Raw genomic sequence first — 16,359 nt, forward strand, 5'->3', positions numbered from 1 at the left:
CATTTTTTTTTCAGGGCCATGTAAGTGACAATGTTGCAGTTAGTCACGAAATGTCAAGAGTCTTAACGCCTACTGGCTGTTCTTGTTCACCGTCCGAGCACCATTTGTTAAGAGTAAGAAGCCATGATAAGAGACTGCCGACAAGCCTGCGCTGCACCTTCCAGTGTTTGGCAAACCTACAGGGTCGTCTCGCAGTTCAGCGGGAGGCACTAATGGCAATGCTCACACAGAAGGCATGAGCATTCCTGTGTACGGGCACAGCCGCTTGATGGAAATGCTGCAGCTGGCAGCTCCGACCTAGCCGAAGGCATTAACACCAATGCTCACAGTAGTCACCATGCTTCGTTACGTGAAAGTGCAGCAGCTAACTTCCTTCTTGAGAGAAGGTTTGCGAGCCTAGGTGCTTTAGCTTAATGTTATACACCGATGCCTTTCAGACCACTTGAAGGTTTTGCGCTAATCACTGGACATGTCACATCTTCTTAAGTCTGCAGTGATCCTGACAAGAACTCCGAGAGTTTTCGCAGGCATTGTACAGATGGGCAACGGGCAGTACTGTCAAGCAGAACATTTTGTTAGGCTAGTTAGTGCATGTTACTGAAGTATTAAAGCGTCCAAACAGACGACACAAGAAACGACACGGACGAGCGCTTACTAACAACTGATGTTTTATGGACAGAAACACACAATATATACGCAAATCTGCGGCGTAACTCACACGTTGTCGAAAACCACATGGTAACCAGGTAGTTTGGTTTCTTGTCTAGTCTGATTTGTAAGTCTGAAAAGCGCCCTTCCTTGGGTCCTTGAATTCATCATAAATATTGGTGGATTACACCTAATCGAAAGCTCCAAGGCACGTACATCCTGGCCTATACTATGTCATGTCATAAAAATCCAAAGTCATGCAGTGTTTCCGCCTCGCGTTAAGTTTGGCCACTCCAAACCTCTTAGCAGCCATGACTTCTTGAAATAATTTACTCAGGGGCTCCATGAAGCACTGAAAGGAGGTGTTTTTTCTATTTGCAGGAAGAATCATTGGCGTCCAGCTGATCGCACTGCTTTCTGACGCTCCTGCACGAGCATTTATACTTTCTCTAAAATACCACTTGGGTTATAAGAGCTGCAGAAAATGCACGACTTAAGGTACTTTTACAAATGGAAGAATTTACCTCCCTGTGGTCAATGCAGTGCCTATGACAAATAAAGGTCAAGCTGATGAGGCTCATCACACTGGCAAAACAGTGCCTAAAGACTGAGCCAATTCAGCAATAGCTCTGATGTCTGTCTTGTTGGCTACAAGGTTTCCGTTTTGAACAGCATGTCTCAGTATCCATGTCAGTCATCTCTTCTTGGTGTGTCTGATGCATTTGATGGTAATGTTTGTCGACTGTCTGAAGTGGCAAACAAATGTGTAAAGCTTCGTTTTGCCAATGAATTTGCTGTATTTGCAATACTGCGCCTTTGTTAAATTAAGAAATACTAAAGAAAAACTGACACAGTAAATAATGGTGAGTAATATTTACTCTACTGGCGGCAAACTGAAAGAGATAATGAGGTCAGTAAACCGTCTTTGTCGGGATGTTAGACTGGCATCACGACACGTGCCATTATCGTCATCAGCCTATACCTATGTCCACTGCAGGACATAGGTACACATTACCAAGTCATCGGCGAAGAGCCGCAATTTTACTCCCTTTTCTGCGCAACCCGCGATGTCATTAACGTATATGAGAAATAATAATGGTCCCAATGTGGACCACTTTGGTACCCATGAATAAACTTCAAATTGGTGAGAGTCATAATTATTTATGGTAAAACACTGAGTTCGGTTTGACAGATGGGCTGCTATCCATTGTACTATATTGTGTTCAATTAGGACAGACTTTACTTTCTCGATTAGTTGACAGTACACGACACGATCATAAGCCTTCGAAAATTCAATAAAAATAGCATCAGCTTGGAATTTGGAGTTAATTATTGATGCGAAGTCATGTGCTATCTTTAATAATTGTGATATAGTTGGCAAGCCTTTTCTAATGCCGTGTTGCATGGGACATAATACGTTATTTTCTTCTAAGTATGTCATGACGGCTTTACTTACTATTGTTTTCCATCAACTTACAGCAGCAACTTGTTAGTGATATCGGTCTATATGTTTCCACGTGCAATTTATTGCCTTCTTTATGAATGGGGAATACTTGGCACATAGCCAATCCTTTGGAACAGAGGCTGTACTCAGCGACTCGGGAAATATAATTTGCAAAAAGGGAGACAGCTGTTGCGCGTATCGTTTCAAAAAACATTTGATATATTATAGGGCCCCAGCGCCTTCGTGGTGTATATTTGCAAAAGCAAGTTTAAAATGCCTGACTCTGCTATCGCAACTTCGCCCATCCGGGCGTCAGCGATTGCCACGGGCGCACTCGAGGTCGGCAAGCGCGTGAAAACGGATTGGAAATAGGTATTAAATGTATTTGTTACAATGCGCATGTCTTCTATGACCAAACCTGCCACTTCTATTTTACTGCTCACGCCTTCTGGTTTCGACAAGTAGCGCCAAAACTTTTGCGGTTGATTCCTTAGGAAATTTGTTACCTTTGTGAAAAGAAATCGTCTTTAACAGCTTTTATTTCCAATTTCAATTTGCATGTGAACTCTCTTATCCCCGCAGAATTCATCCCTTTTCGTCGACGTTTTTTAGTTTTCGTTTTAGGTGAATTGTGCTCCGCGGGATCCACGGTGTTTCCCGCTCAGTTCTTTTGAGATTTGTAGGTATGAAATTATTTTCGATATGCATTATAGCCTCTTTCTCTTTTATCCAAAGGCCATTAATGCCTCCGCAGGATTGAGCTGAGAAACTCTCCGAGGTTTCTCCTAAGTAGTCAATAACTCTCTCATCATTAGCTCGGCTATAGTCCTTGAAAGCTGTTCGAGATGGTTTGGCCTTACACGCAACGCTCATACTCAGAGTAAAAAAATGTTAGAACTAGCATCTCATGATCTGAAATCTCTTCTTCAATACGTATAAGTGGCGTTATCGATGGCGATACTACAGCAAGGTCAAGCACTGAACAGCCATTTATTTGGGCACGCTAGCTTCTTTAACAATTTGTGATAAAGAAAAACTTAACATTATATCAAACAGACGCTCACAGTTATTGCATCTCTGTTGCCGATAGTTAACTTATTCCAGTTTATCCCAACTAGAAGGAAGTCTCCAGTTAATAACAGTTTTGTACGGTTATTCATTTTGCGGTTGGTTATGAATCCGCTTCCCTCAACATAGCAGCCCGATACTCTACCCATTAGACCATTGACTACCAAGCGACGCAAATTGGCTGGAAAATAGAGACAGAGAACCCTAAAGTATGTGAAGTATCCTGAGAATGCTACTGGAATTAAAGTTTGGATAATTTGGTTTACCTATTATTATGACCTCATTTGGGGTGCTGGATGAATCTTTGTTTTTCTGAAGAACATGGCATACAAACAGCAGAAAAAGCTATGGCACTAGTGAAGTAAGATCAGCATTTTTGGTCTGGAGCAGGCAGTATTGCTGTGATTTATTTGGAGTGCGGCTGTTGTGTAAATGTGCTTAAAAGCCTTAAAACTACCTTGCTAACATTTACTTAAACATACAGGTTCACATAGGTTGCAGAGGTGCTCACTCAGATGATCCTGGCACAACTTACCATGGCGTACCATGGTGGACCAGGCAAGTTTGCAAGGGCCTTGCATCACCATGTGTTCACAGAGGAGAACAACGTGGGCCACTCACTCTTCGGAAACGACACCATCAATGGGCAAAAAGAGGCTCTTGTCCCTATCAGGGTCAACGCTGTTATATGCAAGTACCGTAAATCCTTTCCCGTTGCATTTTTTCAGTCACATTTTTTATTTTAAATTACCAAATTGTCATTCGGACAACAAATGACTTGCAAGTAGCCTGGGTCTGCAACTGCATGCTACGATAGCGTACTATTTCGAATGACTGTTGGTTTGATCTTAAGTTCCTAACGCCTCCATAATAACGTGCTAATTTTAAAAGCAGCCCCAATTGCAAGAAGTTTAGTGCGTCCACCAGACAAAGTTAGGTGCATTTGCGCATTGGTGGCACTGCTTCACTATCATTGCAATGAAGAGTTGTCTGTGAAGCACGCTACCAATCTTGTGGCATATATGACGTGCTTAAGTAGCCTTAAAGTGTTGTTATAGTATAGGAATTGTGGAGAAGCTATGATCAAGTGAAGTAATTGCTGAATACGAGGGACAGCACTTCCACCGGATTCCGGCAATCAATATGGCCCTCCAGTTTCTGTAACGCAAAACACAGTGGTTTCACCTATTTTAACAGACCACATTCAATTAAAGTTGCTCCTGTCTTGAAGGAGGTCCCTGTGATGCCAGACAGCAGCCTTTCAGCAGAGCGAACACAAGTTGTGTGGCATTTTTGTTTGGTTGTTTCGATCAAAGCATCAATAAGGACAATCGCCGTTGTAACAGTCATTCAGGCAGGAAACAAACTTCGTTATAGGCAGCATATTTAAAGTAGAGAGTCTGAGCTCGTAAAAAGTAACTTCAAGTGAAGCCACACTCATTTCTAGTGACATGACAGAATTGTATTTGAAGACTGGAAAAGCACAATAAAGTGGTGCACACTTTAATTATGAAAGGTAAAAGAAATAATTTTTGTGGCCAGTAGTCGCCTCTTTATGAACGATATTGTCACAGACAAAACCACAAAAGACTTCGGTCGAAGCTATAGATCTTTTATGAAGCTGTCCTGGCACCTTCGTCGTTCTCTTCTTCGGGGAGTAATCCAACATGCCTAGCATGTTGCCTTGAATTGCACCGAGCGGCTGGCATTCGGGTCAAGGCCGTGGCATTTCCCCTCCCTAGAAGCATCATCTCGATGCGGAACATGCATGCACTGGAGATTACCACAGTGATACCGTTAAGGAAGACGTAGATGGTGAGAGAGGTTTAGAGCTTTGCGGTCAGCGAAAGTAGTATGGTTTCAACCTAGAGACGTCAACGACATCGGACAGGCGTGGGCCTCGGGGACGGCGCGTGGTGCCTTCTACTTCAGGAATCACTTCGTATGTGACGCCGCCGAGTAGTTGAACGATCGTATAAGGTCCAAAGTACCGGCGCAAAAGTTACTCTGACCGACCACACTGGCGGATCGGTGTCCACACCCGTACTGTGTCAGCGGGTTGGTAAGTGACGTCTCGGTTACGAAGATTGTATCGGTCGGCGTCGTTGTGTTTTTGGTAGTGGATACGCGTTCGTGCGAGCTGGCACGCCTCTTCGGCGCATCGAGTGAATTCGGCAGCATCAGTGACAACATTAGAACAGTGGGTGGGCATTGAGTCCAACCTCGTTACAGCTTCCCGGCAATGCACCAAGGGAAAAGCGGTGAAGCTGGTAGTTTCTTGAACGGCGCTAATATATGCAAACGTAACATATGGGAGAACGTCGTCCCTGTTTTTGTGGTCGACATCAACATACATAGAAATCATATCAGCGATCGTTTTGTTTAGCCTTTCTGTGAACTGCAGAAACGTCTGCAAACACCTCCAGTTCTAGGACACTTTGACGAAGACAGTGACACCGAGTTGCACACGGATGTCAGCAACGTTGGCCTCTGTGCCGTCCCAGTAGAGTGGCAAGGTGGAGCCGAGCGCCTCGTTGCGTACCCAAGCCGCACTTTGTTTCCAACTGAAAGGAACCGTTCCACTACGGTGAAGGAATGCTTGGCTGTCATTTTTGTTGCATAGTTGCGGCACACGTGCCGTGTATGCCGAATACGACAGCACTCAGTTGGAAGGTTGGAACATGAATGCTTATTGCTTCCGTCAGGGAGCGTATATATACGAAAATGAAAGGGGGAAGGGAGGGCAAGGGAAACGATAGTAGAAGAAACCGCACGCACCGCCAGCACTTGCGAGGCAGTTTGATTGTGACTGACGTCACTTTACAACATGCCTCCTCCCTTAATACTGGAGTCGCTGCACTGGTTTTCCAAGGTCGATCCACATAGGTCGCGAAGCTTCGGGCGAAAAGCGGTTCAGAACCAATTGTCACCGACATCAGCAAGGGTGGTTATGGGAGCAGCGATTGAAGCGCGACTATGTTTGGAGGGAATAAACACTGGGAAAGAAAAAAAAGCGTTTTTAAATTAAAGCGAGACGCAGTTAGACTCATTCAACGAAAATAAAATTCCTAATTCATTTTATATATGCAGGGCGAGAAAAGATACAACTGTATTTTACTAGATCATTATCAATATATAAGTTTTTTCAGGGCCCACCGTGAGAGCGCCCATCGATAGCGGCGGGCGTTGACGCCACTATCACTTGCAATGCCATGCAACTCTTGGAGTGCGTGGAAAGGCGCGCTCGTAAAGTTCACCTGTTACAATACGCCCCCCCTCATATGTGTTGTGTTGCATGTCGACGTTTGTCTGAATTAGGTGACGCGGGTAGTTTTATTGTCTCTTAACCTGTGCAGTCAAAAGTAGTGAGTTGCGACCGTCAGATACTTGTTTACTGTAGTTGTTTTCGTGCAACAGCGCTGGCCGACGGGCTTGGCGTCCGACGAAAGGACGAGCACTCACGCAATCTACGCCCAAAGTGTTCGTCGGCCTCCAAAGAAAGTATGTTCTGTGCAGCGACGCGATTTCGACACCCGTACGGCTGATCTTTTCCGGCATCGCTTTTCGCGCTGAAAACTCGGAACGCCCATGAAGGCGAATGGCGGGGCATTTGAATATACAGCTCTAATGGTAGGCCTCCAAAAACAAACTTCGCGGCTATCAGAACAAAATGACGTCACCTCTGTTTTTGACGGATATGACGTCAAATTATTTTTTCTTCCGCCGAAAGTGTTCCCTCCTCACACAGATGGCGCTAAGCCCCATGAACCGCCGGTAAGCAACCATGTTTTGAACGTATGGGCTTCTATGGAAGCTTCGCTACCAGGTATATTTACGTTGGGTTTTCTTTGACGTGTAGAGCGCCGCAAAGCTTGGGGTGGGCTGTCGGGTTCATCCGTGGCAGCGTTGCTCGCTGCGAGTTCCGGTTGGATTTCATGCTCTGGTTCGGGCATGCCCCCTTGTTCAGCTGGCGGTCTCGGCGATTGTGGGTAGTCACTAGGAGTACCTGTTCTTGATGCTTGATTTGCCGCTTCTTGATCTGTACCAAGCGGTGGCGTCGAATTTTCCCGCTTCCGCACCTGGTCAACCTGTCGTCGTACTGATCCGGCCGGCGTTCGTATGGCAACCATCCGAGAACCTATTTTGGACTGTACAATTCCTGGCGTCCATTTCTCACCCGTTCCGAAGTTGCGGGCGTACACGGCAGCTTCAGGTGATGACAGTTGCCAATCGTCTGGTTCGTTGGCTGGCCCTGCGTGTACAGGAGGAAAACGTGTATCTAACCGCGATCGAATTTGATATCCGAAGAGCAGCTCTGACGGTGATTTTCCCGAGTGGTTAGGTGTCCTCCTGTAGTTGAAAAACAGTCTGTTCAGCTTATCATCCAACCGCCCCTCACCAATCTTCTTCAGGCCGTCCTTAATTGTTCTCACTGCCCTTTCTGCTAGACCGTTTGACTGGGGGTGATATACGGCTGTGCCCGGATGCGTTATGTTCTTCTTGACAAAAGTAGCGAACTCGTCACCGGTAAACTGCGCTCCATTATCCAAGACGATGGTTCGCAACACGCCAAATCTGCAGAAGATACCGCGCAGGCAGTTGATAGTGCACGAAGCGTTGGCTTGTCGGAGTGGCACAGCTTCAATCCACTTGCTGTATGCATCCACGATAACGAGTATCATCTTCCCTGCAATAGGACCAGCAAAATCGATATGAACCCTTGCCCATTTTTCATCAGTAACGGGCCAGCTCTTTGGCTTTGCTGTAGCCGGCATGGGCAGGATTTGAACACAGTTTTGACATGATGCTGCCACTCTATGTCGTGATCTAAACCTGGCCACCAGAATGACGATCTGGCGACCGCCTAAATAGCGGACCATCCTTGGTGCGTCTCATGCAAAAGGTATAAGACGCGACGTCGCGCCTCCGTCGGAACAACTACTCGACGGCCCCAGTACAACAACCCGTGAGTCAAAGACAGCTCCAATTTCTTGTCAAAAAATGGTGCGATATTCATGTTCAGGCTTTTTGCGCAGGAGGGTCAACCGTTCTTAGTGAATCGCATAACTTGACTCAGAGAAGGGTCATCTGCAGACAACTGCCTTAGCTCCTCAACCGACACAGTTCCCTCGTCGAACCCAGCCAAGGCTAGCAGATAGTCTGGTGGATCTCCTTCTGGTAGTTTCGGCTCAGATGTACGTTGCGGCAGTCTACTAAGAGAGTCAGCATTGAGGAGTTGCTTACCAGGACAGCATTGAAGCTGATAGCGGAATCCGCCCAGGTACAGCGCCCAGTGCTGTATTCTAGCAGCTGCCAATGCTGGAGTTGGTCGGTCCGCCTTCAGCAGACCCAGGAGCGGCTGGTGGTCGGTGACCAAAACGAATTCTCGGCCTGTGAGGTAATCACGGAATTTGGACACTCCAAATACAAGAGCAAGGGCTTCTCTCTCAAGCTGAGAGTAGTTCTTCTCAGCCCTTGTTAACGTTCTAGAACGGAAACCAACGGGTTTGTTGATCTTTCCGAATGTATGGAAAAGCACGGCACCTATTCCATCCTGTGAAGCGTCACACTCTAGCTTGAGGGGTTTCTCGGGATTATAGTGAGCCAGCACTGCCGCTGCCCGAAGGCATTGTTTTGCATCACTAAATGCTGTTTCTTGCGTATGTCCCCAGAACCAACGTGTGTTGTTCTCCAATAACTTGTACAGCGGTGCAAGTAAGGAAGACATGTTAGGCACGAACTTCGAATAAAACGTAATCATGCCCAGAAACGACCGCAGCTACTGAACATTTTGGGGTTGGGGGCTTGCGCGATTGCTTCACCATGCTTCTCGATTGGATGGAGACCTTCACGATCGATTTTATGACCCAGATACGTCACTGCCTCTTGACGAAAGCTACATTTCTCAAGTCTGAGCTTCACTCCGTGCTCACGAAAACGCTGCAGTACTTCTCGTAATTTGCCGGCGCTGCCATGCTTTTCCGATACCACAACGTCGTCGAGGTAAGCTTGAACACCTGTCAAACCCTGCAGAACTGTTTCTATCTTCCGCTCGAAAATAGCAGGCGCAGAAGCTATGCCGAACGGCAGTCGGTTGTAACAGAACAAACCACGGTGTGTATTAATTACGCACACCTTCCTTGTGTCCTTGTCGAGGGGAACCTGGTTATAGGCGTCGCGTAAATCCCGCGTACTGAAGCAGTCCCCCCCCCCCCCCCCCGTTCAGGCTTGCGAAAATGTCATCGATCACTGGCAATGGGTACTGCTCCAGTTCACAGATGGGATTCAATGTTACCTTGAAATCGACACAGATTTTCACCGTGCCGTCTTTCTTCATGACAGGCACAATAGGGGTAGCCCACTCGGCGTGCGTTACAGGTGACAGTATTCCAAGCGTTACGAGCCTATCAATTTCTTTTGAAACTTTGTCGCGTATAGCAAATAGAAGGGAACGGGCCTTACAAAACTTCGGCGTGGCTCCTTCCTTGAGCTTCAAATGGACAGGGTGTCCGTCGATTAGACCCAGCTCGGTGCTGAAGACGTCTTGGAACTCGGACAGGACAGCATCCATGGCTGGGGTACGGCTGCTTCCTGGGCCAGGACCTTGTTGCACTGATACGTTGAGTACCGAGGATCCTGCATCGCTGAACTTGGCAATCAAATCTCGTCCGCAGAGGCTCGGACCTGAACGGTTCAGGACTATCAAAGAACTCTTGACCTCCTTGTCTTTGTAGAACACCGTCATACTCAATTTCCCTAATACTGGCAGCTCTCCAAGATAACAGGACACTTTGATGCATGCGGGTGTTAATGGCGGCCACTGTTCACGCTTTTTCTCAAACAGCTCTCTGGACACGACACAGACGGGTGAACCGGTGTCCACAATCATGGGTACGTCAATGCCACACCATGTGAAAGTACGACGAATAGGAGGTGACAGCTGACCTTTCGATGGCGCGGTTATTGTCCAAATGTGCGCATCGTCATCGTCTACATTTTCCCTTTTGACATCCGCTGTTACTGCGAAAGCTTCTCCTTGTCTGCATTGTGAACGTGCCTTTAAGCGTCCTTTCCGCACGTCACTTTGGCACATCTTGGCCAGATGGCCGTATCCACCGCAGCGGTAACACCTAGCTTTCGCCCAGCCGCAAACGTTCCTGTTGTGTTTCTTGCTTCCGCAACGCCCACATTCTAACACCGACTCATCAGCATGCGCTTGGCCTGCATGAACCTTGAGCAAGGGAACAAGGTCGGCAGACATCTGCTTTGTATCCTTTTCAGCTGCTTCTGCCGATATGGCAATTGCTTCGGCCTCCCTGAATGTTAACTCCGTTTTCGCTAGTAGCTTCTTCTGCAAAGCTTTTGACCTGACTCCACCAACGATCCTGTCGCGAAGCATCCGATCTAGCATGTCACCGAAATTGCAGCCATCCGTAATTCGGCGAATTTCAACGATGAACTGTTGAATGGCCTCACCTTCCAAATAGCAGCGATTGAAGAACCGGAAGCTCTCCGTTATCTCATGACGCTTAGGGTCGAAGTAGTCATCCAAAACTTTCACTGCTTCCTCGCACGTCAGCGAGTTAGGCTTCCTCGGTGCAACCTGTCCTGAGAGCACTTGCACGGTGCGCGTAATTAATGCAGCTACCAGCAACGCCCTTTTCTTTCCCGAGTCACTGACGCCAGTTGCCTCGAAATAAGCTTCTGCCTCCGTGATGTAGGCCTTCCAGTCACACTGGTAGCCGTACTCTGGCAGCTGGTGATGAGCCATGGTCGGTATACTCGCGGCCACTGCTTCCCTTGTTTCCAACTTGACTGCCTGGCTTACTTCATCTTCGAGGGTTCTACCTGGCCTCGTCGCCACTGTTGCATAGTTGCGGCACACGTGCCGTGTATGCCGAATACGACAGCACTCAGTTGGAAGGTTGGAATATGAATGTTTATTGCTTCCGTCAGGGAGCGTATATATACGAAAATGAAAGGCGGAAGGGAGGGCAAGGGAAACGATAGTAGAAGAAACCGCACGCACCGCCAGCGCTTGCGAGGCAGTTTGATTGTGACTGACGTCACTTTACAACAATTTTTGTCGAGGCCGTGTAAATATGAAATTATTTTACCCATTTTGTTTCTAAGCAAGCAAAGTTCACATTTTTGCCATCGAGGATATTCATAAAGTTATTCTGCTACAGTCTGCTGTTCCTTCTTGCCCTCTTCTGCATTTATGCTAAGTGGAGTCTCGTGCCACTTCACTTTGAATATAATAAACTAGTCATGATCTGCAGTCTTACCTGCAAAAAGTTTGGATAAACAAAAGAAATAAATCGGTTTTGTTATAAGGAGGGTATACCGTATGCCACACTCTTGCATGTGGAACTTGGTTCTTAAAACTTGTTCTGGTTTTGTGTTTTTGCAGGCTTCATTTGTCGAAAATTTCCTGGTACCAACATGCCCTATGAAAAGAACACCCTGGCCTCGCTTCTCGCATGAGCCCTAAACTCTCATGAAGAGCCCAAGTTGGACATCTCAACCAACACAGAAGTGTTGTGGATTTGTAAATCTGGACATTTTTGCGTTCACTTATGGTTCTTATGTTGGAATCCTGAAGAACCCAATTCGAATTTTTCATCGAGCACAGAAATGTGCTTTTGTAACTCATGACATGATTATATTAATTTTAAATGTGAAGCCTTTCTTGGGGAACATTTGCTACTTTGACTGTATCTATCTAGCTGCCTACGTCTTTGTGCTCTCATGGTCGTTTCGTTACCTTGGTATGCACCAAAAGTGGCATACTATGAGAAGAGTATATGAAGAAAATAAATGATATGCCAAGACATGAATATCATAACATGCGTGTCATGTAGGCAATGAAACAGCTGCCGACGTCCTGGCACTCTCATGGTTGTTTCGTTAACTTGGCAGGTACTAAAATTGGCATAGTTTGAGAGGAGTGCATGACGAAGATGAGTGACAGGTCATGACATAAATGTCATGACATGCGTGTCATGTAGGTCATGACAATGACCCAGCAAAAAAGATTAACACTCAAAAACCACTGAAATGGTTTATTTTGGAAGTTGGTACTAAGTGAAGGAAACAATAAAGGATGCTGGCAGAAGCCATAGTCATGAGCATGACTCAGGAAAAATAACAATGACTCAGCGAAAAAATCTACACTAAAAACCACTGGAATGGGTTCGGATTTGGGCACTAAGTGAATGAAACACTAAAGGATGACAGTAGAAATCACAGTCATGAGAATGACCCAGCATAAATGACAATGACTCAGCGAAAAAAGAATAAAACTCAAAAACAATTGGAATGGGTTCGGACGTGGGCACTAAGTGAAGTAAACACTAAAGGATGGTGGTAGAAGTCTGTCATGAGCATGACTCAGCAAAAACGTTAATGACTCAGCGAAAAAAGATTAACAATCAAAAGCCACTGAAATGGGTTCTGACGTGCGTACATAAGTGAAGGAAACACTAAAGGCTGGTGGTAGAAGCATTGTCATGAGCACGACTATGGCTTTCGCCTTAAGGTCTCTTAGGTATAGCTAAAGGGACTGCTGATGACTCATGACATGAATGTCATGACATGCGTGTCATGTAGGTCATGAAACAGCTGCCTACTGGTACTCTCATAGTCGTTTCGCTAACTTGGTAGGGTCGCCGCACACGGCTTCGTATAACATAGATTTCCACAGGGCGTGGCATCTGCCGGCTTTTATTTGTATTAATTACCCTAGTCTCTTGAAGAGCTCATGTTGCATGGCTCAATTCAGAATACAAGTTTTATGTTTTGTAATTTTTTGTATTTTTTTAAATATCACCCAAATTATGCTAGTCTCCTTAGAGCACATGTTGGATGGCTCAAAGCAGCTACAAGCGTTGTGAATTGTAATTTTTCACTATATTTCTATGTTAATTTTTATTGTAGCTCCACCAAAGATAGTGTTTCTTTACCATATTATTTTATAGTTATCTTGGGTCATTTCATGCCAAACAACCCAGTTTTCGAGAGCTGTTTTCAAAACGGGTTTAACTGCTGTTCCATGATGACACATCATTTCAAGTTTTTTTTTTTTGTAAGCAAAAGTAGGTACAATGAAAGTTTTTCGAGAACTTTGGTTTCATACATACACCTGCAAGTGCATTTGTGCTATTGTCAGAGTGGTTCATTTCAATGAAAACTTTTTTAGATAAGTTCGCAAAAATGATTTATTTTGCTATCCCAATACAGAACTAAGAGGCAAGAGGTAAGAACTAAGAGGTACAAGCAAGCTTGAATCTAAAGTGCAACAAAAGCTGTTTGGTATTGGCAGTGATGTGCCTTTCATGTGCGCATGAAACTAAATTTTTTGTGAATTCTTTCATTATAAATTTATTTGTGGCACTGAACAAAATTGAAATGGAACTGACACGACGTATAATTTTTTAGTCTTCCAGCATGTCACTAGTAGCGATGGTTTTTCATATAAAAATATGAAGCAGTAAAAATGAATAGGTTAGTTGGTATGGAATGACCTGCTCAGAAACCAAGTAATCATGGCAGAAAGCACATGGATCATGCAACAAGCAATGTAGCACAGTAGTACTGCTACCATGGCATCACTTATTGCAATTGCCATGTTCTTTGAGAGGTAGATAAAGCTTAGTAAAATTGGCACACACCACTCAACGAATAAATAAGAAGGCTATAGAGAGTTATAATTTTTTAGTCTTACAGAAGTTTAAAGATTGCCTGTGGCAGATAGCATAATTTTTGTTCTTGAGCTGTACTATTCAAAGTTGTAGGCATTACTAACACCACAAATTTAAACACATATTCAACGTTCTCGCAAGTTTACTAATTCACTTAATTACTTTTCAACGAATATTGCAGTTTACAAATTGTATCTGGTGAGTTTGCAAGACCTATCCACTTAAAATGAATTTCCAGGATGACACCACTTCCGAGTTATTTCCAAAAATATGGGACGAAAAACATGGACGTTCCAGCTACTTTGGCTCTTCAAAGTATACAAGAGCGCTGTGTCACAGAAGTAAGTTGAACAACAGTGCATTTTTACGGTCCGTTTGATGGCGTATATATATCTTGAAACTGGTGTCACTCTGGAAAATCATTCCAAGTGTAAACAACGTGTAATCTCACCGGCTACAACTTGAAAATTGTAATAGGAGCCGTAAGGTAATGAAGAAGTTAATAATATTTATAAATAATTGAATATGTTCTCTGAATAATCCACCTCAAGGACTAGAATTATTTTATCTGCAACAGGCGGTCTTGAAAAATATCGTAAAACTTAAAAATGACCACTCCGTATATCAGTGATGCCATGGGCGTATTCAGTGATGCCATGGACTCGTGCCATGGTTACTGTCACTGGCTCCCTGATAAAGAAGGCAAGTACTTAGTGTTCTTTTTGAGTGTCATGTCAGTCTGCGTGTGCATTTATTTATGTATTTATTTATTTGCTCATTTACCGTCAGTTGAATACTGACGTCTGTCAGTATTCAACTTTCTTATGGTGTCAAGCTGCTGGCCGTTTGTACTTTCCAATACGTCTCAAGTTGTTTTTGGTGTTGTCAAGCTACTAATGATTCTACATTTACACAAATGTTTTGTTACAGATAAATACTTCACCTAGAAAAATGGTTTCTGCCTGCATCAATTTTACGCTCTCGATTTAGTGAAGGTGCTTTGACTCTGCTGTGCAAAGCCAATTGAAAAACTGGCATAATGGTTTTGCTAGCAGATTTACAATAATGTTTATTAGAGGCTAATAGCATGCTTTTGAGCTCTTGGTGACCCATACCTGCAATACAGAAGCGCCTGTATATAAATTTGCTCCTGTAATATCATATGCAAGGACTATATCAAGACTTAGAGATTGACTCCAACCAAATAAGGAAATTTACTAGCCCAACGTTTCGGAACCAATTCGGTTCCTTCTTTAGGAGGTATTCTTCGGAGGTGGCGGTGTGCCGCTTTTAAAAGGTCCGTCGTAACAAAGCAGAGGAAGCGGGAGAGAGCGTAAGGTGAGGAGACACTTGGCAGGGCACCTGTTCTAGAGAGACAAAAGAGGTGATGGGGTGGGGGGGGGGGGGGGGGGCTTCGGCGTTGCTGGTCGGCTAGGTTGTCCGATGCTGGGCGCCCTTTAGTCGCGGGAATACGTTGACGAGGGACAGGGGGACGAGTTGTTGTGGTGTTGCTGACCTAGAGCGGGGGGTCCTTTCTTCCCTTCGTCGCGTCTGCAAGGCCATGAACATACAAAGAAGGAAGGATGCCCTTCACGCGGTTTATATTACCCGCCGTGTTCTGAATGTGCCATGACTCCAGTAGTATTTTTCGCCCGTTTGTCTCTGTTTGAAGGATTTGGGTTTCTTGGAAAGAAATCTTGTGGTCGACGTCTTCGGAATGTTCGGCGACGGCGCTGCGTATTCGGTTGAATGTTCTGACGTCGTTTTCATGTTGTCTCATTCTTTCTTTTAGATTTTTGGTTTCCCCGATGTACGACGCCGGACAGTCGGCACAGCTGATTTTATAGACGACGCCTTGAGCTTTTTCTTTTGGTGGACGGTCTTTTGGTTTAGGAATGAGGATATTCAAAGTGTTCATCGGTTTATGCGCGACTTTGAGGTCTTCTTTTTTCAATATTCGGCTGAGAGCTTCGCTGGTACCTTTGACGTATGGGATGGACACTCGTTTCTGTGGTCGAGGGGGAGTCAACGATTGGAGGTCTCGTAGTTTGTTTTTTCTTTTTTGTTGTCGGGTTGTTTTTCGAATGAATTCCGTTGTATAGCCGTTCCTTTTGAGTTCGTTGAGAACCGTTCTCCTTTCTTTCTTTTGATCTGATTCCAATGTGCAATGAGTTTCGACTCTTTTCAATAAAGAATTTACGACCAATGCCTTGTGGTGTGCGGGATGGTTGGATGCGAAGTGTAGGTAGCGGCCTATGTGGGTTGGTTTTCGGTAGACTGAGAATTTTAGATTGCCGTTGGTTCGTGTAACTTGTACATCTAGGAATGGTAACGATCCGTTTTGTTCGCGCTCCGACGTGAACTGTATATCCGGGTCTATGGAATTTAAATGGCTCTGCAGGTTTTCGACTTGCGACTCCTTCACGATACAGAAGCAATCATCCATGTACCTGAGGAAAGCTTTTGGCTTCGGGGAAAAAGTACTCAGAGCTCTGT

At 45.0% G+C, this 16,359-nt stretch overlaps 1 protein-coding gene across 1 annotated transcript; it reads right to left on the reverse strand.

Annotated features, from left to right (window-relative positions):
• Window positions 1-222: 222 nt before the first annotated feature.
• Window positions 223-10,931, reverse strand: LOC119462512 (uncharacterized). Its single transcript, XM_037723857.1, has 5 exons — window positions 10,637-10,931; window positions 9,623-9,751; window positions 8,405-8,527; window positions 6,997-7,412; window positions 223-297 (listed from the first exon to the last, which is right to left on the reverse strand). The coding sequence occupies exons 1-5, from the start codon at window positions 10,929-10,931 to the stop codon at window positions 223-225; spliced, it is 1,038 nt and encodes a 345-aa protein (XP_037579785.1).
• Window positions 10,932-16,359: the final 5,428 nt, after the last annotated feature.

Source organism: Dermacentor silvarum, chromosome 8 (genome assembly GCF_013339745.2).
Source record: "Dermacentor silvarum isolate Dsil-2018 chromosome 8, BIME_Dsil_1.4, whole genome shotgun sequence".
NCBI lineage: Eukaryota > Metazoa > Arthropoda > Arachnida > Ixodida > Ixodidae > Dermacentor > Dermacentor silvarum.

Coding starts and splice junctions, on each gene's coding strand:
- LOC119462512 (XM_037723857.1), bottom strand. CDS start 10,931: ATGGCTCATCACCAGCTGCCAGAGTACGGCTACCAGTGTGACTGGAAG. Junction 9,752..10,636: donor CAATCGCTGCTATTTGGAAG/GTGAGGCCATTC, acceptor GTCCTGGCCCAG/GAAGCAGCCGTACCCCAGCC. Junction 7,413..8,404: donor TCAGCTTCAATGCTGTCCTG/GTAAGCAACTCC, acceptor CTGTACACGCAG/GGCCAGCCAACGAACCAGAC.